Source organism: Agrilus planipennis, unplaced genomic scaffold (genome assembly GCF_000699045.2).
Source record: "Agrilus planipennis isolate EAB-ADULT unplaced genomic scaffold, Apla_2.0 scaffold139, whole genome shotgun sequence".
NCBI classification, from domain to species: Eukaryota; Metazoa; Arthropoda; class Insecta; order Coleoptera; family Buprestidae; genus Agrilus; species Agrilus planipennis.
The window spans coordinates 331,514-354,715 of record NW_020438984.1 but is presented as its reverse complement, the minus strand read 5'-3'; the positions used below and the strand labels follow the sequence as shown (position 1 = coordinate 354,715).

Genomic DNA, 23,202 nt, shown 5'->3' with positions numbered 1-23,202 from the left:
TTCGTAACTAACTTCGTCAACCATATCTGTCTGTTTAAATCTATTCTAGTTGTAGCCATTGGCTTTGGAGGCGTAATATAAACTTTTTAAAAATGGGACTAAAAAATCTTTAAAAGTCCAAGCAGATTAATAGTGAATTAGTTAGTTACGAATTCAGTCTAAGTTACCACCTAAGCTAGAATGTTAACTCGGTTCGGAACAAATCACTTTTCAACTAGTAAATAAGTGACGAGCTTTGGAGGGTATAAATAAGATGCAATAAACATTCGTGCGGTGAGTTCAGCAGCGTGGTTAAGAACAAATTTTCTTTTAAGAAAATCACAATAATTTACAATCCACAGCCAAAGATGTCAAAGGGGTAATAATTCGATGTCTTCTTTGTCTATTACTTCTTGCATAGAGCGTTGTAAAGCTGGTAGACTCGGTGTCATGGATCGGAGGTTGTGGATGTTGTTGCAATTTATAATTTGCAGGCAAGGAATGCCCGTATGTCTTTGTGAGTTTTCGGTCGTGGAAAGTTTTTAATCACTGCTACCTTTGGTTTTATGCCGTCCGAAGTTATCGTATTCGCATTTGTCCGTCTGGATTTTCAAATTATGCTGTCGTAATCTTTGGAATACATTAATGAGTAGTTCAGTATATTATTCGAGAGTACTTTCAAAAATAACAATGTCGTCAAGGTATGCAAGACATTATCCGTTGGTTAAGTCAGAAAGGACATTATTCATGACTCTCTGAAATATGCTCGGAGCGTCTTTTAAACCGAAGGGCCTACGTAGAAACTGAAAACGACCAGATTCTGTGAAGAAAGCTGTTTTTTGAATTGAGATTCTGTCCATCTCGATTTGGTGAAAACCAGACGTTAAGTCTAGCGTGGTGAAATGAGAGCCTCGACCTAAGTTGTTCAATATTTCCGTGATATTTCGAAGGGGGTACTTGTGTGATACTGAATGTTCATTGAGGACTATCTTTTGTGGTTTATCTGACAAGTTTACACAATTGGTAAGTATGTTACTTTCTTCGTCTGTTTTAACAATGGTTGAGGGTATTTTAACACCTTTGCCTATTTTATTTAATATAACTTCAGAATTGGGGTTTAGGTTGGTTTTAATGTTTATGACATGTTCACATCTTGATTCTAGGTTGAAATTACTAACGGAATGCGAGTTTGAAACAGATATCCTAGTGTTTTCTATTTCCTATACGCTGAAGGTGGAATTTTTAAAGTCTAATTTTGCATTGTAAGTTAGGTTATCGACCTGAAATTCAAACCCGAAGGGTTTTAGTTTGTAATTCTCGAGACTTTCTGTGGGATAACCCTTTTTTATATTTCTATTATTTTTACTTTGTTGGTGTTTGATTTTGATTTATCGTCAACTAATTTCGGGAGAATGATTGAAATGCTTGCGCCCGTGTCTATAGGAATATGTATTTAGTATCTCCTGATCTGAAACGGAGATATGACATACGTTGAAGGAAAATTATTTCATTGTAGGAAAGTGTAAGTTTGGATAATTCCGCTATTATAGTTCCGCCTCCTACTCGGTGGAGCTCCCGTCGGAGTTTAAATCGTTGTCATTTTCGATTGCGTTTTATTTATTTTCGGTGTCCGAGTCATTAGTGTGAAGGTGTTGCATTTTAAGTTTTTCCTTTTATCCTCATTTTGATTTTTATAACAAGTACTAATGTTGTGGCTAGTTATTTTACAATAGCTACATATGAGTTTAGAATTATCGGATCTGCCTTGCACGGGGTTTGTAGGTTTATTACTCGAGTTGAATTTTTAAGGTTTTCTTAAATGTTTATTGTTGAATTTAAATGCTTCATATTGTTTCTAGTTTTTCCTCTCTCTATGTATTTTGTTCTCCAGCTTTGATTGTCGTCATATAGTGAGATAGGATTAGTTAATAATAAAATACCATATAGTTTTCCACTTCTGTTGAAAAGGTGACTACGGAGGGTTGCCTTTTAGTATTCCACGTAGTTGTACGATTCCTAAAAATTTGGCATGTATATCTATTTGTACTTTTGCGGGTTATTTCGCTACTATCCCAAATCTGCATCCACATATCCAATATCACTTATTTTTGGGGTACTAAGATATGTAAATTTAAGATTAATAGAACCATTGGTACATCTTAACACTCTTTCTATGCATTTCTACAGTTCAGTATTATTTTGAATTTGATACCTGCTTAGAATATTGATTGCTGTGCAAATATCAGGTTGTGTACACAACATTGCATACATTAAACACCCTATTAAGTTTTTTGCAAGATGCTTCATTTATATCACGTAAGTGCATTTTAATGTAATTTAGATGGTAATGGCGTGGATACGCTTTTTGAATTATTCATATTAAATTTTATTGATACCGTTTTTAAATACGAACTATGATCGAAGGTTGTTTATGTTTTGTACGTTCAATGTTATTAATGCCTAAAAATAATTTGAATTCTTGTAGATCGACCTTTTGAAATTGCTTCATGATATGCTTTAAAATTAGTCATGGTGCTCGTCTTACCTGTAACAATTAATAGGTCATCAACGTACAATATTAAACAAATAATTTCATTTTTGTTACCCTTTGCTACAAAGTATAAGTATCGATCGACTTGAGAATTTTTTAAATTTAATTTCTTTAACCAAACGTTTCAAACCAGCATTTGACTGATTTTTAAACCATAGAGTGATTTGTTTAGTTTCTAAATAAGTTACCGTTTACTTTTACGACTTCTAGAATTATCATATATATTTCTTTTTATAGGATTCCATTTAAAATGGCAGTTTTTACATCCAAATGATGAACAGTCCATTAAACTGATTAGCAAAACTTAAAATTAACCTGAATATTGAAATTCTTGCAACTGAAAAGGTTTTATTGTAGTAAATTGTTGTCTAAGACCTTTTATTATAATACGTCATGCTTTATATCTTCCCAGGACTTCCCACGTTCATTAATTTTAACAGTAAAGGCCCATTTAGAGTAAAGTGTTTATTTCTCGATTCTCGAAAGAAGCACGAAATGTTTTACTTCTCAACCTCTAGAAGTTAGAGAAATATACATAGTGTTCCGTTGAATTTATTGTGCTAAAACTGAACATGTGCTAACAGTCTTTTGTAAACTATTCATATGCATGTCATCTTTTCAATTATTATTATTTCATTTTCCTTCTAAAAGTTACAATCAATTTCAAACTCCTCTTGTTTATGAAAGTCATCACTCTCTTGATTAAATCATTTGTCATTGTTTATAAAAGTCACCCACAAACTTCGTCAACCATATCTGTCTGTTTAAATCTATTCTAGTTGTAGCCATTGGCTTTGGAGGCGTAATATAAACTTTTTAAAAATGGGACTAAAAAATCTTTAAAAGTCCAAGCAGATTAATAGTGAATTAGTTAGTTACGAATTCAGTCTAAGTTACCACCTAAGCTAGAATGTTAACTCGGTTCGGAACAAATCACTTTTCAACTAGTAAATAAGTGACGAGCTTTGGAGGGTATAAATAAGATGCAATAAACATTCGTGCGGTGAGTTCAGCAGCGTGGTTAAGAACAAATTTTCTTTTAAGAAAATCACAATAATTTACAATCCACAGCCAAAGATGTCAAAGGGGTAATAATTCGATGTCTTCTTTGTCTATTACTTCTTGCATAGAGCGTTGTAAAGCTGGTAGACTCGGTGTCATGGATCGGAGGTTGTGGATGTTGTTGCAATTTATAATTTGCAGGCAAGGAATGCCCGTATGTCTTTGTGAGTTTTCGGTCGTGGAAAGTTTTTAATCACTGCTACCTTTGGTTTTATGCCGTCCGAAGTTATCGTATTCGCATTTGTCCGTCTGGATTTTCAAATTATGCTGTCGTAATCTTTGGAATACATTAATGAGTAGTTCAGTATATTATTCGAGAGTACTTTCAAAAATAACAATGTCGTCAAGGTATGCAAGACATTATCCGTTGGTTAAGTCAGAAAGGACATTATTCATGACTCTCTGAAATATGCTCGGAGCGTCTTTTAAACCGAAGGGCCTACGTAGAAACTGAAAACGACCAGATTCTGTGAAGAAAGCTGTTTTTTGAATTGAGATTCTGTCCATCTCGATTTGGTGAAAACCAGACGTTAAGTCTAGCGTGGTGAAATGAGAGCCTCGACCTAAGTTGTTCAATATTTCCGTGATATTTCGAAGGGGGTACTTGTGTGATACTGAATGTTCATTGAGGACTATCTTTTGTGGTTTATCTGACAAGTTTACACAATTGGTAAGTATGTTACTTTCTTCGTCTGTTTTAACAATGGTTGAGGGTATTTTAACACCTTTGCCTATTTTATTTAATATAACTTCAGAATTGGGGTTTAGGTTGGTTTTAATGTTTATGACATGTTCACATCTTGATTCTAGGTTGAAATTACTAACGGAATGCGAGTTTGAAACAGATATCCTAGTGTTTTCTATTTCCTATACGCTGAAGGTGGAATTTTTAAAGTCTAATTTTGCATTGTAAGTTAGGTTATCGACCTGAAATTCAAACCCGAAGGGTTTTAGTTTGTAATTCTCGAGACTTTCTGTGGGATAACCCTTTTTTATATTTCTATTATTTTTACTTTGTTGGTGTTTGATTTTGATTTATCGTCAACTAATTTCGGGAGAATGATTGAAATGCTTGCGCCCGTGTCTATAGGAATATGTATTTAGTATCTCCTGATCTGAAACGGAGATATGACATACGTTGAAGGAAAATTATTTCATTGTAGGAAAGTGTAAGTTTGGATAATTCCGCTATTATAGTTCCGCCTCCTACTCGGTGGAGCTCCCGTCGGAGTTTAAATCGTTGTCATTTTCGATTGCGTTTTATTTATTTTCGGTGTCCGAGTCATTAGTGTGAAGGTGTTGCATTTTAAGTTTTTCCTTTTATCCTCATTTTGATTTTTATAACAAGTACTAATGTTGTGGCTAGTTATTTTACAATAGCTACATATGAGTTTAGAATTATCGGATCTGCCTTGCACGGGGTTTGTAGGTTTATTACTCGAGTTGAATTTTTAAGGTTTTCTTAAATGTTTATTGTTGAATTTAAATGCTTCATATTGTTTCTAGTTTTTCCTCTCTCTATGTATTTTGTTCTCCAGTAAATGCATATGCGTCTTCTAATGTACTCGGTTGGCGAAGGTTGACTGTCAATTCTAATTCTGGTGAAATATTCATAAGGAAGGTACTTTTCAGTAATGATTCGGCTGAATTAGATACTGAAGTCGTAGATGATTTTTCTTTCTTCGCTGTCTCTCTTACTGAAATAGCTAGTTTGTCCCTAGTTTTAGCAATTTCGTTGTAGATACATTCCTATCGTTCTTAACTCGAAAAAAGTTCTTCTATGAGATTCTTCACTAATTTTATTGCTAATTGCATCTAGGGATTTATTGGTATCCCATCCTCCTCGCCAATTTTCTCTTACGGCAACGAATTAACAATAAAAAATTGCTGTTAGTCCTCTTGCCTTCACAGATATTATTGTAGAGAAAATTAACTTATAGCAATTGTGGGCGTTGCTTACGGAGATGTCCAAAGAATAGAACTTACTTAAGTACTGTAAAATACTTCTCTTTTCTTTAGAATTATCGAGATTTGCTATCTTGCTTGAAACACTCTTTATTACCACACTCGCTTAAAAGAAGAAAAACACTTCGTAGCTAAAGACGTTTATATTGCGAAAAGACGCAAAAATCTGTTTCACAATTTCTTTGGGGATTGCATTTATATTGAAAGAGGGTGACAGCCCCACTTGGGCGTCGCGGTGCCGACATTTTTTTAATAATACTATTTATTTGTAGTTTATTTAAAAAATAACAGACATACATGTAAAAATTGTGTCTGATGTCGGGGGTTGATGACATGTTTATCAAATAAGTTAAGTGCCTGACTTACTAATGATAACTTGTAACTGTTATTATATTCATTTTTTTTCATCGCTTTTATAATTTACTTGTAAAAACAATTACAATAGCTCTTTTGATTTCTAGGAGGTAAATGCTTACTAGTAATGCATTGGTATGTTTTGGTGTTGTTAACGCTTGATTTGCCTTTGCCTTTATGTTTTTCCCGTTCTACTATACCGTATTGTAATTACACTGCTTTTCTCATGGGCACATGACGCCCTCGACCAATTATGTTAAACGTAGAAACGCACCAATTTCTTGGTATTTAAACCAATCTTTAATTATTGTACTGTATACTAAGACACTAACGTTTTTGGTACTCAAAAATATCAAAATTTTTCATCTGATAAAAATCTGTGGAAAAGAACTGCCTGGCATTTAACCATAAAAAGGCATTTCATTTATAGTTAATACAACAAAAATAAACGATTATGATCGAACCATATGAATTTATGAAAGGGGCGAAGGTCGTTACAGTCCAAGCAGAATAACACAAAAATGGGTAAAAATACCCATCTAAAATTTACACAATTGCTTTGATTCCGTGAATTACAACTTCTTATTGAACATTTACTTTGTATCATGTGTCAAGGCTCTACTTGGGAATAGTACTAGGAGTAATAGAAAAGATAAATAGGTTGTCGCATACATTTAATATTTTTCTATTTTTTTTTAAATGAGTTATATTTTTGCTTTTAAATTAAACAGATGCAGGAGAGTTCGATTGCTCGATTCATTGTTATTACTTATTTCTACTATTCGTTTATTTATATTATTATATAGGGTAATTAGATAATCGGAATGCATTTTTATATTATATGCTCAAACTACATATTTTCATTTTAATGCACTCCCACGTATAGGTTCCTCTTGGCACTTATATATCAGGGGTCGGCATGTAATTTTAGGTGGGGTCCGGATGTTTTTGAAAATTTTTATCGAAGTCAAAAAAATATTCCTTCCTCGAAAAAATGATAAGGTCGGCGCTCAAAGATCAAACATACTTTGTTATCTACGGAAAATTTTTAAATAACTTGTGTGAATAATTTACTTCTAAAAATTTTTGGGCGGTACACTTATTGACTTTGGCCGGTCCCCGAATTGCCAACCGTTGTTCTTTGTCATTGTTATAACATAATTATTTGCGTAAATTTTTGTCTGTTAAATACATAATATATAAATGGAGAATAGAAAAATAGATGGCGGAAGGTGAAGAGTGATCGACGTGACGAGTAACATTATAGTGCGTGGTCTCTCAGAAATTTAAAGTAGTGGTAGTGATTTTGTGATAGTAAGCAGCTATCTTTTTGAAGTATAGTTGAAATATACTTCCCGAGGGAACTATTGACAACTACAGAAACTACGAGGCAAAACAACGAATAACATTCCGTTGAGGTTATGGAAGTAATAAGCGAGGCAAAGAACAGAGGGTCAGGGCGTCCGGCAAAAAAGTGGGCGGAAAGTAAAGAAGGAAGTACATATTTTGAAATACATCATCAGCGACGACAGAGGGAGCCACATAGTACTTAGCGGGACTAATAATAAATACAGGTCGGGATATGATTTGAGGAATAGAGAAGAAGACATGGACGAGTCAGAAGACTTGGAGGGTGTAGATAGTTGTGATGAAATATGTAAAGATGGCACTGACAAGAAGAGTGAGCTGCTACCTACCATCGACGGGTTAACAGAAATGAGGTAAATGATTTTGAAATGGTAATATGTGAATTATTTGCAGTTAAGAGTGACATATTTGAGGTAGTTTTAGAATTAAAGAAAGAAGCGGTGCAGCGAAAAATGGAGAAAGGAGTGGAAAAACAGAGGTGGTTAAGAGAAAATGAAAAACTGCGGGAAAAATAAAAAAGAAGGAAAACAGAAAAAAGACGAACAGTGCAAAGAGAAGACGTGCAAACGCCAGGGAAGTAGTCAACAAAAGGAGAACAAATTACAAAATGGCACAAGGGGTCAAAAGCAAATTAATATGAAAAGAGGGGATAAAACAGAAAGTAATAAATTATTGAAGGCTTCGACAAGTCGATCAGCTAGCACAGAAAGAAGCAATGAGATTAAGGCTCCGGAGGTGATATCAGAAGATCACTGGAAGTATGAAATTCAAGAAAGGAAGAAAAGAAAAAATGTAATAATAAGGTACGTGAAACACAGGAGAGATGCAGTAAAGAAGATATAGCGTGAAACTTTTCAAAATCAATGAAAATAGCTTCACAGTGAAATACGGTAAAGAATGTTTCGTATGTTTAGAATTTGAAAGGCTCGAAGACAAACTAAAGCTAATAGATAGCAAAAAGGAACTAAGGGGTACGGATCGATGATGAAAAGGGAAATTGAGGTGCAAAAATGGTTAAGATGGTTGGCTAAAACGGAAAGGGAAAAAGGGACGAGAGCATTGGTCAGTTATCTAAAAATAATTATAGATGGAGAAACGTTTAAATTCAATGAAAGAACAGCAGAACTGGAGAAACAGCCCTTTCGTAGAGGAAGAGCAGGAGAGTAATGGAATTGATGGTGGAGTGTGCAAGGTCGTGGTGTGGAATACTCACGGATCGAAAAGGTTTAGAGAAATAAAAAGTTTTTTGAAAGACTTCGAAATAGTTACGAGGGTGGATTGATAAGTTTCCGGCCTGACCAAGAAAAACAAGGTTTTTAAAAATTTTTTTTTTTTATTTCTCAACATAATCTCCTCCAAGGCTGATACATTTCTCATAGCGGTGTTCCAGTCTATTAATGCCATCTCTATAGACTGATTCGTCAAGCTCCTCAAAATAACCATTTACAGCTTCGATTACTTCTTCATTGTCCGCAAATCTCTTACCGCCAAGCCATTTTTTGAGATTAGGGAACAGAAAATAGTCACTCGGGGCTAGGTCTGGAGAGTAAGGAGGGTGCGGCATCAATTCAAACTTTAGATCGTTGATTTTAGCCGTCGCAACGATTGACGTGTGCGCTGGTGCGTTATCGTGATGAAACAAGATTTTTTTCTTCGCCAGATGAGGTCGTTTAATTTTCACCTCGTGGCTCAAACGTTGCAATAAGTCTGCGTAGTATTGACCAGTGATAGTATTACCCTTTGCAAGGTAATCAATGTATATAATACCTCTTGCATCCCAAAAAACAGTAGCCATAACCTTGTTCGCCGAAAAAATTGTTTTTGCCTTCTTTGGAGTTGGTTCCCCTGGTCCAATCCACTGTTTAGACTGTTCTTTGGTTTCAGGAGTGTAGTGGTGGACCCACGTTTCGTCAACGGTTACGAATCGACGCAAAAATTCGCTTGGATTACGCTTATACAATGACAAATTTGCGGTAGAAATGTTTTTTCGAATCAATTTTTGGTCGACTGTTAGCAAACGCGGCACCCATCTTGCACAGAGCTTTTCCATATGCAAATGTTGGTGCAAAATATGTTGCACACGTTCATATGACATCTTACAGGTCTCAGCTATCTCACGCACTTTCAATCTGCGGTCTCCCAGCACTATTTGATGAATTTTTTCGATCATATCTGGAGTTGTGACCTCAACGGGGCGTCCTGAGCGAGGCCCATCAGAGGTGCTCACACGACCCTTTTTAAACTCGGAAACCCACTGCTTAACGGTTGAATATGACGGGGAGGATGTCCCCAGTGTTGAGTCCATCTCTTTTTTAATTTCCTTCGGCGTTAACCCCTTCAAATAAAAGTATTTGATGACAGCACGATTTTCCTGCTTTTCCATTTTTACGAAAACCACAGAGGCGTCTTGTTCAGCGTGCTGTCAAACCTACACTAGCAAGGAGATCGGGCTGAAACTATAGCTACAAGCTATCCAAGGATGGTACTATAGAATGTCACCTCAAGGTAGGCCTAGTGGCGTCATCTCTTGGTTAGGCCGGAAACTTATCAATCCACCCTCGTATAATTCAGGAGACTTGGCTGGACTTAAATGGTACAATAAGGGCCGTGCGTAATTTAAGCAACAACTTTAGATAATATATAAATAATAATAATAAATGCACATTATGTTTAATTATTACGCCCATGGTCTTTGTTAAAACTTTGACAATAATATTTTGAATGTGACGCTCATAACTTAACAGCCGCTTCTTCCCACCTTAAAACTTTCTGTATGGTAATCAAAGGAACTAATTAATACAAATAATATAATAAGTAAGCGTTAATAGAACAGAATGTAATGATATAGGAATATTTTATATACTTATGTACCTACCTGTATGTTTTCGCGATCTTCTTGTGTGTGTCTGTCTCAAATTGTATAAATTTATTCGGCCTTCTACTAGATAATGTAGTTTAATTTTGTCCAGAGTTCTTCATTTTCATATCCTTAGAATTTTCTATCAAAAAGCTTTAGGTGTAAATAATCTATTTTCTTATCAATATTGTAAAGAATTCTTCTTGTAGTAGACGAGTCTGATAAGTAGGAACGGTGTTAACTAGATGCGATAGAACAATAGATAATCGCATGGTGAGTAAGGCAGCATTATTAAGGGACGAAAACGTTTGTAAGAAAACCAGACGAAGTTACCATCCGAAGCCGGCCTGGAACATGAATTGGCTATGTATAGATAAATCGCGATAACAACTAAGCAAGTCACCTAGTTGACACTAATCGTTTTCTCTGCGAACGCATTTCCCATAGGTACTTCGAAATTGGGCATTATCAATGCGAATGAAACTACCAATATTAGAAGTGGACTAAACGCCTATCCGCAGAGAAAAAGTTTAGTGGTAGCTAGGGTAAGTCGTTTCTTAGTTTATTTATTTCCTTTCCCCAGTTTCCATTTTCTACGACGGAAGCAAATTACAAGATCGGCAATCCTATATCCTTGTATCTTACATTAATCAATATTTATCGTAAAGTAATTCTTAAAGACATGTCGGTTATATTGACGACCGGCCTCAGGATTGCCTGAGAAGACAGTTTTCTCTCACGATCAGCATATTAAATTATGACTTGAAGTTTTTTAGGTGTCTGCGACACTTTCACTTCAATTGGCAAGTCATGAAATTAAATAAAATTTCGTTACTTTGTTTTCATCATATGCACACTACTGCGTTGACGGAGAAAAGGTTGTAAATTATGATCTTTATAATGAACTGATACTGAAGGCAGTTGCCTAAGTAGTGTACATTACAAGGTCTTTCTAGGTCAGTTTTCATCTGAAGAGGTTAGACCATGCAATACCAAAAGTTTTTATTGAAGACCATCTAGAATTGTCATAAAAAGGGGGTGGAGTCTATTTGAATTTGGGTTTCCCGCGTAAAATTTGAATTTCCCACTTAAAGCTATTGCTTATTAAATTTTATCAAACGAGATATCGCTAGAATACTGAAAAGTCGTTTTTCTATGAAAGCGTGTGTAATTTGCAACTATTGTTTTTATTGTCTATTGAATTTTTCCAATAGTTGTCGCAAGAATGTCGAAAAAATGGAGTGTGGGCAAGGCTAGGTCAGTTTAAACTTAAATTTTCCCTTCAACGGAGAGTTTGGAAATAAAATTCTAAATTAAATAACTTTAACAATGGTTCGTCTCGTTTTATCAGCACTCTACTCATAAAAAGAAAGACAAACCGAAATAATTTATTTTATACATCGTATTACAGTTATATGTACATACATACATAGATATTTATGTTTAATGTTTAATATTTATGGTTACCATATCCGTTGTTAATGTGTTTACTATTTATCATATGCAAGTTTACTTTGGTTAACTGTATATTCATTATGTTTCTTTAAAATAATTACGTTTTGATTAATCTCTACTAATTTGTTGTGAAACAGACATTTAAAATAATCATCAAACGTTATTTCCTTAAGTGTGCTTTTGTTATTCCTTTAGCTTTTTTTACTACGCTGTCTTCTTCTTTTTTATTTAGTTCATTAATTTCTGTTTTAGTACAAAAAAGTTTTATGACATAAATTTTCGATCTGAAACCGATAAACTTCTCAAAAATTTTACCATTATTTTCATCTTTGAATTGGTAAATAAGTAAGTCTACAGTTTAAAATAGTTAATTAATTTTAGATTTAACCTGTTCATCTCGATGATTACCATACTATCGTCAAAAACAGTGTGAAACTGTGACAATTTAGTTGAGACAACAATTGGCTCCATATCTTCCAGACCATTTTGTTACTAATTTTATATCTTTATACATTTTCATTCATTTTCTATTGTTGACGTGATAACGTCTTATAAATCGATGAACGTCAGCTGCACGCACGAAAAAGCATGACTCAATGTCACGTTCCGATAGTGAGGCAGGATCGGCCTAAGCGTTCGGCTTGTGACGAATCTATCTCACAACTGTTACTATTAGTACTAACGAGTGCAAATAAATGTTAATTTATTGAAAAAATTGAAATTATCAATTAACTTCTTCTTTATATTATACAAAATAATGATAGTTCAATGATAATAATTCAATTCAATCCATAATTTTATAAAGAGCCCAAACAGAATCGCGTTCCTGGAATTCCACAAGTTTTTTTAAGATTTGATTTTTAATATTTTTCCTGCACCTTTCTTTTAAATTAGTGTTTAAGCCAATACCGGTATTTTTGGTGGTGAAATGAAATGAAACCATTTTGCGGTTACATGAAATCGCCGTAAAAGATTGCATTTACTTTTAAAGGTTCTTTTTCTAATTTTAATTAAAAATATCTAAATGCCTTATCTAGAAAATCAAATGAATCCTTAATTTTATAGTTTACAACACTACAAGTTCTCANGATTCTAAATCTACCCACTCTAAATTTCTATTGCTTAACCCCTTTGATTTCTTAAGTTAATATCAAGTTGATTTTTAATTTTCTTTTTATAATATTTTAATAATGATAGATTTCTTTCTAACTGCTGTTTATTTTGTTTTTGTGCTTCAAAGATGTTAAAATAAATTTGGTAGAATATGTTAAATGGTTTATTTATTATGGCAGACGACAAGAAACGATAAAATAAAACAGTGATCTTATAGTTAAAAGAGTTGTATGTGAATTAACTCTATTAATAATTAACAAAAGCATTCAATAATAGTCAATAATTCTCAATCCATGCTTAACATTCTGAGAAACAATTTTGATAAAGCTGAGCGCTGCGATAAACAACTCTTAAGGTACATAACACTTAATATCTCAACCTGACAGGTATTATGACTGCGACTGTAAAATCATAAATACAAATGGATGTATATTTCTAACAAAAGTGTTCCTAATCAGTAAAATATTTCTGTTTAAAAATTTAATTTTTCATATTCATCTTTAAACAATAACAACAATAGCTGCAAATTACACACACTTTTACAGAAAACGGATTTTTAGTATTTGAGCGACATCTCATTTGATAAATTTCATATAGCAACAGCTTTAAGTGGGAAATTTAAATTTTACGCGGGAAACTCAAATTCACTTCACCCCTATTTTAGCACAATTCTAGAGGGTCTTCGATAAAAACTTTTGGTATTGTTGACAAAAAGGGCATGGTTTAACCTCTTCAGATGAAAACTGACCTAGAAAGACCTTGTAAAGGTCCAAAATTGGTAATATATTGATGGATAGACCGGCACCCAGATATAGAAACCCGGTAGGTTCACTACCTGCTTAGTAAGCAACTTCAACCGATTGTAGCCTTTAGATCCAAATCAAGACAGCATCAGTCCATGGCGTAGGTGAAAAGAGGATGATGGACACCGGGCGATGCAAATGTGAGGGATGGTAAAAATGCTTTTTTCAGTATTAAATAAATAGAATCAGGTCCACCACACAGTAATGTTAAATGTATCATTTTTTTAGTGTTTGTACCAATTTTTAATATTTAGTACCATGTTACAAGACATTACCGTCATGCGTCAAAAAAAAACAGGATTTTTCTATTAATAAAATCTATTAACTGTCTTGCATCTAATAGTAAAACGGATTTTTTTAGTCAATATAGCAAAAGTTGAAGGTGGAATGGTCGAACCCTAACGGTTTCATTCGTGATAGAAACGAAAGCCATCTTAGTTCCTATATCACGAATATGTAAATCGTAGAATACCTACAATTATAAAAGCTGAAATCGTTATAATCGTACTTGAGTGTTTACGTAACAACAAAGCAAATTTAATTGTTATTTTATTAATTAAATTAGGTTTTTCGGTTTTTTAGTTATTTAGTCACTTATTCTTTCCTTTTATACTTCTTTCCTTCACTATCATTTAGAAATACACATGTTATTCTACACATGTCAATTGTTTTAATGATGGGGCGACGCTATTTTTTCAGAATAATTATTTGAAATTATAAAATCAAAGAATTTGGAAGCAGTGATCAAAAATTCATTCTCATTATACTGTAATTTGAATCTCATTATTATTTATTTTCTTTACATTTTGTTTTCACACAATGCTGGGCTTATTTGCTATTTGCCGCATACACCGTTTCTAAATTTAACGTTTAATACATTTTATGAAATACATTTCATTTTATTGCTAAATGTACATGTAAATATTCATGTTTTATGAACTACGTTTGTTCTTTTTACAGCATTGTACAACAATGAAAGGCTGGTTTGATGCCTTTCGAAGCGATGGAGGACCAACACTTTACAATTTCAATAATCGGACAGCTGTTACCGGCGATGTCACTCTTATATCATTTATCACCATTTTCTGTACGATATATGTAGCTTTTTTAATTATTTACCCTGGAATTAGAAAAGAAGTAAGTAAATTAATAAGTTAGTTTAGTTATACAAATTTTCAATTTACAAATTGATTTTATTTTTTTACAAGCATAATATATGAAAACGTACTTATTATTTCATTTTTTTATTAACTATTGGTTAACTACCGAACGAGATGAAAAAATTACAGCAAAAACACTTATAATAAGACTTATTATAAGGCAATTGAAAAATAAACTTTGATAGACAAAAGCATAATACATTTCTACTAAAAGGTCCAAATGGTTACATAGCATTTAATAAAAACCTTTTCCCATAAACAAATTTAAATATGTATCTAAAATGATCTTCCGGGAAAATCAAAATCTGAATTTAGATATTTGAAACTGTTAAAGAGTTTAAGGAAACTATTTGTAAAATATATTTATTAAATTAATTTAAATAAAATACATTAAAATAACAAATTCAAGGAAATAATAATGAACGGAGTGACTGTATTAGTTAAACTTTATGTAAGGTAGCCGTAATGCAAGAAGAAATATGCGTATGGACTTTTTAACCAATAGTTTGTAAAATTATTTACTTGTATTTTTAAAAAAAATCAAGTCGCCGTTAAGACTTAAATACCGTCACGTGTAAGCAACCCATCACACCGTCACGTTTAGGTAACCTAACATACACAGTAACAAAGAAAAGAAGACCAAATTTTGTAGTTGTCACATTCTGAAACATTCTAGAACAAATCCAGTATGTATAAATAGTTTGGAAGTTTGAGATCAGAAGAGTTAGTTCGTGTTTTAATCGGGACAATCAGGACTTGACACAGCAAGCATTATTGGTGGGGCATATGCTCGTAAAAAGTAAATCATCATCGATACCTGTTGGAATAGCCAACTTGAAAGACTTGAGCAAAAGATCCGCATAGGTAAAGAGTTGGGAGTATTTGAACCAGTAACTGAAATCCATTACTATGACTGGGAAGAAGAACATGAGATGAAACCAACATCTCTTTTTACAACATTAACAGAACAAGTAGAACGGTCATGTAACTACCTCAACAAGCACCAAGTCAAGTAAATACAATAATTTCTTATCCGTCTTCAACACACAACACATTTTCGCCCCCTCACAGATCAAGACTTTGGTAAGACCAACTTAGCATACCATTGCATCAACACCGAAACAATAAGGCCCATCAGCCATCAACCAACCACCTAGAAGAATTTCCTGATTGAAGCAAGAGGAAGTCGACAAGGGATGATTGAACCATTTGTTCTTGTTCTTTCCCTATAGTACTGGTACGTAGGAAAAATAGTTGCTTGGGTTTTTTTAGTGAGTTACAAGAAGCTAAACGATGTAACGCAGAGAAAGTTGCACATTACTTTGAATCGACGATACACTAGACAGTTATTCTCGACTTGAAAAGTAACTACTAGCATGTGGATGTGCATCTGCAGGATCAGGAGAAGGCTGCTTTTACAGCTGAAAATAGTCTATGGAAGTTCATCTTTTGGATTGTGCAATGCATTACAAGAATTAAACTGTAAAATCTGTTTGGCTTATTTAGACATCATCATTGTAATAGGAAGAACCTTCGATCACCACCTCCGAAACATAACTGAAGCCTGCAAAAAATTGGCATATGCAAATTGAACCTACGTCCCAAGAAATGCATGTTGATTGGAATAACACCGGAAGGAATTATGACCAACCGTGGCATAACGGACGAAGTTGATCCATACTAATGGATCGTCACAAACTTTTCTGGGACATTGCTCCTACTACTGAATATTTAAACAAGGATTTACCAAAATAGTCCAACCACTACACGTCCTTACAGAAGATAGACTTTCATTCCAATGGGCACCTGTCAAAAAGCATTTGACAACTTTAAGATTGCATCTTGATATGCCCATTGCTCAGTGAAACCTTCCTCATTGATGCTAACGCTAGGAACAGTACTGAAACACTTTGGAAATAGGAACGAAATTATTGTGTGACCCGTCGAGAGCTACTGGTTGTGGTTATACCCGTCAAACATTTCTACAAGCATTTGTATGGTTCCTTCTTCTTAAGAACGAATCACGCCTCCTTGAAATAGCTACTACAATTTAAGAACCCGGAAGGACACAAAGACATCAGGAATACGAGTTCAACATCGAACATTGCCCAGGCAAACAACACGAATACGCAGATGCACTATCCCGGAGACCTGCAATTATTGTTCATCTGTGGAGAAAGAGGAAGAACTTGTATCAATCTGTTGTAATCTAACCATAATTCAGCCTGAGGAATCCTAAGAAGAAATTAATGGGATGAAAAGATACATGGACCTCAAGACCATTGTGGACAGTTGTGAGCCATCTAAGCCAGGCAACGAAAAGTTATTCGGCCCAATGAAATTCCTTTACCTTTGATCACGGCCTTTTTTGAAAGACATTTTGAAGAGTCCTGATGGAACCAGAAAAAAAGTCCAAGTGGTACTTCTGAGGAAATGAATTTCAGAAGTATTAGAAGCAACCCATGGTAGAGGACATTTAGGTGTTACGAAAACTGTAGAGTAGAGCAAGACTGCAGGAAATGTTTTAAAACATGCGCCGCCAATAAGAGGCTGAAGACGAAAGTGGTGGACGAATGCAGCAGTACAATGTGGAAGCGCCATTTGAGAAAATCGCAATCTACGTAACAGAATTATTTCCAGTAACAGACTCCGGTAACCGGAACCCGTCCTGGTCATCATGGCTTAATTTTTAGCAAGTGGCCCGAAGTCTATACGATACCGAATCAGGAAGCACACACCGTTGCCGAAAAGCTTGTCAGTGATTGGAGTGGCCATATGGAGTACTATTAGAATTGCATTCTGGCCAAATCAGGAACTTTATTGTTTAAGAAGTTTACTGAAATAATAGCCATAACAAAGTTGAGAACTGCGTCCTTGCATCCACAGTCTGTTGGGATAGTTGAACGATTTAACGGTACTCTGAAGACCGACTTAAGAAGCTTTGTCAAAGACCACCAAACTGACCGGGACCAATGTATACCTCTATTCTTCTTGGCTTATAAGTCCGCCGTCCATGAGACAACTGAAAGAACACCGGCCAGCATTTTATTTGGAAGAGAATTGAGGTTGCCAGCGCACGTGATATTTGGTCGTCCCGGAGACTCTCCAGTACCTAAAGACGATTCAATAGGTGAAGTACAAGAACGACTAGGGGTCATTCATAAATGTTGTGCGTACGAAGCTGCGACTCGATTGTTTATAGAATTCAGAAGGGACCTGGTAGATCCTACCAGGACCGGACTGGCTTTTGTAATCGTGGTGGAGGCAGAGAAATGCGACAATCCAACTCCTCATTCAATCAGCTTTGACTTAGCATTTCTTTTTTGTGCATTCTGGGCTCGCGTATTATTTGCTATTTGTTGGGTTAGATTAAGTGTGATTGACGATGTTTATGTTACAATTAGTTTTTTGTTCATTTAACGCTGAAGACTTGTTTGTATGCAGTCAGTTGAACTTTTTTCAGTAGGTCAATGTATCATTGTCATAAATCAGTGTAGAATAATAGTTGTTGCAATAGCGTTTAATACGGCAGAACTTCGTGTCATGATAGTAATTTACTACGAATGTGAACACAATGTCATTATAACGATCGAATTGTACTTCCTTAAAATACTTCAATAGCAGTAAATGTCAACCAGATGCTGATATGTATCATACAAACTCGCTGTTTAGAAGCTTCATCAATCATTAGTTTATTCATGCTTTATGTAAGACTCCGACTGCAACTATTTTATTTGATTGGGTGTTTTTTATAGACTTTTGATTTACTTTCATACCCAGTTCATGTTTCCTTATTTTTATTTCGCGTTTAGGCAGTCGGAGTTTTTGATTTTTTTTAATATAAAATTTCATTCGTTACACACACTACAATGATTTTTCTGTTAAGTGAGTTTATAAGCATTTCATTGTTTGTAATCCCTAGTCGGAAATGCAACAGATTTCTTAGTTCGTATATCTTTTGTTTCAGAGATTTTCAACCTTCTATACAGTAACACTGAATTTATTTGTTGGAGCAACTATTTTAGGTGCGTAAGTATGTAAATAGATTCACATTGAATAATGTTCTTTTAACAGAATTGTGCGTCTTTTAATTTATATACGTTAATCTAAATTCTTGGAAAAAAATTACAGTGATAGTGTGACGCAGTTTTTTTTATGCGGAAAAGGTTGAATCTACTTTGGTACTTTTTTTATCTGATATTTTCACCTCTGACAGTTTGTTTAATTCGCCCTCCATACATTTTGTACCTCTCCGCATTTCTACTCTTCATATGAGCTAATGCATCAACTCACATTTTCTTGTTTATAGTCCTGTGATTACAAAAATATCAAACAATTAGTGCGTGTACACAGAGGAGAGCCTCGCGGTAGTTCCCTACATGGGCGTACCGAGGAGGGTGATAGACCCCAGTGATATTAAACGTAAAGATGTACCAATTTCTTGGTATTTGTATCACTTTCTAATAATTGTATCATCTACCAAGACACTACCGCTTTGGTAGACAAATACCAAAGTTATTGTTCTGATAAGAATCTATAAAAGACAACCGTCTTGTATTTAACCGTAACAACGGGATTTCTTTCATATTCAGTACTAGGTACGAAGATCATTATAGCCCTGAAGCGGCGTAGCACAAAAATGTACGTCATAGAATCCGAAAAAAAAGACTTAACTACTTGATAAAAATACCCGTCTGAAATTTACACATTGCAACTTCTTGTTTAATAGATTCTTTGTACTTTACCACTATTATATTGTTACGCAAAAATACCAAGATTTGTTCTGATAAAGAAATTGTTTTAAAATAGACAATTGTTTTAGCTACTATAGTATATTCTACATTATAAATACAAAATTATGCGAATCAACCGTTCTGTATTTAACCTTAAAAAAGGCATTGGAGAATATGGTCGATATCCATTATTTTTGTGAAGAGAAGTACCTTAGTCTTATATGTTTTCATGCCTGACTGAGAAATTAAAATGGATCAGAAATAATAAAACGATAAACAGATTGTCATTCATTTAAGAGTTTTCAATATATAACTAATAAATAATAATAATTATTATTCAATAAATGTACGTTTTTATGATTGACTATTAGCTGCCCCGACAGACTTCGTTCTGTCAAAAGTTATTGGCTTGTGGCAGTCCAATAGAAAAAATGAATAAATTAATAAGAGAAATGGAAATTCAAAAACAATTAAAAAAATGCCACGCACAGAAGAGGTAATGATGACACGTACGTCAGTAATTTTATATCCTTGATAACACACAAATCCTTTTTTTGTTCGAACTTTATTTTGAGCAGGCATAGATTAATATCCATACAGCCTAATCAACTTGAAAACACTTTAAAGATAATCCTAACGCGTCTTTGTTTTGTTTTTTTGTCAAATGTTTGACAGCTGGAGACAGATATTTTAATTTACTCTGTAGTTTTCCATGATAAAAGAAATGTGAGGTTTTTACATTTTTCTGGGCAATTTTTCCAATTTTTCTCTCCATAAGAACCTTTCTCGGAAAGCAATATTTAGCAAAAAATGCCGGAATTGATCTAGCCGTCCTAAATAAACACAATTATTCGATACTGATATACAGGGAAGAACTAAATACAAATGACAAGAAAAACCGCTGAGACCCTTATTTATATTTTTTGCATATATACGTCTGTCATTTGTAGGTCCAGTAAGAAATCGGGACGTGATAAAATATCTTCAATATTTGCCTAGCCTCATTTGAGCTTTTTCGACCAAGCAAAATGCAAAAAACATAACAAAAATTTTTTTAATTAAACAATAAAAAAAATACCAAAATATTTTGTAATTTGTTATATTAGATATTTAATATTCAATATTTTTACATCTAAAAATATTTTACGTATATGTATAAAATAAATAAANATTGCTGATTTTTTTTTCTAATTTTTGACGAATTTTTATATGTATTATTATAAACAAGGGTTTGAACCGAACCCGAACCGGAACAAAAACCGGAACGAACCGGCTTGTTTTTCCGAACCGTGAACCGGAGTCCGGAACGTTTTTTTTCTGCTGAACCGGAACTCGAACCGAACCGAAACAAATACGTGAACCGGTTTTTGAACCGGTTCAACGGGAATTAAACTTTATTTATAATAAACATTAGAAGAAAAAAATATAAAATTTTAAAAAAGTAAAGATTTCATACATAAATTTTAATACAAGCGGCCCACGGACCGTACGTTACTCATCCCTGGCATAGTTTATTGCCATACCCAAATGGGCCTGCGGCTAATGCTAAGAATATATATACATATACATAAATTTTAATACAAGCGACCCACGGACCGTACGTTACTCATCCCTGGCATAGTTTATTGCCATACCCAAATGGGCCTGCGGCTAATGCTAAGAATTTTATACGCGTTCTGGTAAAAAAAGAATTAGCACTGAAAACAGCTCATACTTTTTTAAGTCGTAGTATAGGACAGTCACGTGGTCTCGACAGATATAATTAAAGAGAAAGAGGACAACCTAAACTAACCATATTTTAACTTTCAAAAGGCACGTAACTTTAAAAAAAGAAAGACGTTTTGCACTACGTTAAACATACCTTACATTTTCTATTTGTACATCGATAATGTAATCGAATGAACAGGTTTTTTAAAAAATAAAATTTATAAAAATTTACCACTAGTGATTCGATACCTCTTTCACACAATATTACTTCCATTTTATTTTGCTTTTACTGTTTATAACGCACAGTTAGTAAAGGAAGAATTAGGTATATATTTCTTTAGTTTTATTTATACTTGCTGAAAACTGAAGGGGTGTGCGGGTAAGATGACTAAATTGCATAATAAAAATTTGTATACTGGGCGCAATCGTTAATAATAATTCATGAGGCCCCGATTTCAGCGGAGCAATCGTGCTTTCCTCAGGGTGCAGATTCCATATTGCTTCTTTTTTGGTTACACTCTATGCCCCTAGTATTGAAACAAATTTAAAAGATTATGTTGAATTTTGTATAATTATTTCAGTGTCCCTATATGGTTCTGGTTGGCATGTAGGTAAGACATCCATAATCAGTACATACAGAGCATTTTCAAGGGAGAAGGTCGCCGCCGATTTGGGTGTTTACATTGGACTTAACCATGTCAATGTTACTTTACAAGGTAAATGGGTTTTAAAGTCAATGCCAATAATTTTACTATATATTTGTAATCGACAGAATGAATGAATTTCGCATTTTATACCACAATTGATTGATTGCATTCGTTAAAGAGTAAACTTATTAAGAATTGCATATTATGCTTATATATTTTTGTTATTTTAGTTAGTTTTTATTACTAATAGTCGCAATAAAGTTTTATGTGTATTATTGTCATAAACCTTAGTAAGTACGTACCTAATGTTAAGTTTAATGTTACCTACGTAAGCAGGAGCATGTATGTATACGTGCATTATGTAATGTTATAATATATTCGTGTGGATTCTCGGCCACATGTGTACAGCCAAAGATCTCGAGTTGAACATAACACACTAATTATTATTTTATTCATGTCTTTGTAAAAAGGCTAGTGTACCTACTACATACTTATTTGGAATTATCAAATTGCAGCCAGAAAATTTTACGGGTTATTTTATTTACCTCTTCTGGGTCTTTTTGAAATAAGTGGCAACTTTTCAGTAGATGATAGGACACCAGTAAATAAAAAATAAAAAGAAAATTAAGTAAATGTTTACAAGTTTGAAAGTTCACCGTTTTCAAGAAAAACGTGGATGAACCTACAGGCATACGTATGTAGGTCACAGAATCGTTGAACCAATTTATAAATGTATATCATCATTAACAATGAGTCATTTAAAAAAAAAATTATAGNGCTGTCTGTCCCTATGTATGCTTAGATCTTTAAAACTACGCAACGGATTTTAATGCGTTCTTTTTTAACAGATAGAGTAATTCAAAAGGAAGGTTTATATGTATAATACATGCATGATATAGTAGAGAAATACTGATAATTCTAGAGGTTTGTAATGTGATGTCGTAAATAAACACATTTTTTTGCGCTTACATTGCAAACGCTGGCTGAACCCTACGAGATAGATCAAGATAATATACTACAGTATTGTACGCCTTAAAAAGGCCTACAAAAAAGTCCCCGATGGTATATGTCAATCTCTTAGGGATAACCCACAATAACCATTTTTTATCCTTTACTTTTTACGAGAAATAATGGCTTATATATGAAGCGATTTTAAGCAATACAGCATTAATCCTTATCAAATTAAGTACTTTTAAATACATTGTGCATTTAATATAGATGAATATGAATACAACATGTAATTTAAATGAATATTTTCGAAGATATTACAGACTTAAAACGCAGGGACATAGCGGTTGCGATGGTACTGGCCGGTTCGTATTGTCTAATGACAAAAAAGCTGTGATTGTTGTATATAAAGACATTCTATAGTATATTTACTATCAGCATTGCAACCGTACGAAGCATAGTGTACAAATAATACCATTAAAGTAATCCCTTAACCCTTA

The 23,202-nt window shown here is 33.9% G+C and overlaps 1 protein-coding gene across 2 annotated transcripts in view; it reads left to right on the top strand.

Annotated features, from left to right (window-relative positions):
- The window catches only part of LOC108737532 (dual oxidase maturation factor 1), a 55,510-nt gene that overhangs the window by 21,973 nt on the left and 10,335 nt on the right, over nt 1-23,202 (top strand). The window contains exons 1-4 of one of the 2 annotated variants that reach the window (XM_018470413.2): nt 13,443-13,647; nt 14,468-14,644; nt 18,635-18,692; nt 21,689-21,823. In XM_018470413.2, the coding sequence (XP_018325915.1) occupies nt 14,480-14,644; nt 18,635-18,692; nt 21,689-21,823 (358 nt within the window). In that variant the 5' untranslated portion in view covers nt 13,443-13,647; nt 14,468-14,479. Of the gene's footprint in view, nt 1-13,442; nt 13,648-14,467; nt 14,645-18,634; nt 18,693-21,688; nt 21,824-23,202 lie in introns of those variants that run through there. The other variant, XM_018470412.2, reaches the window with a different exon arrangement.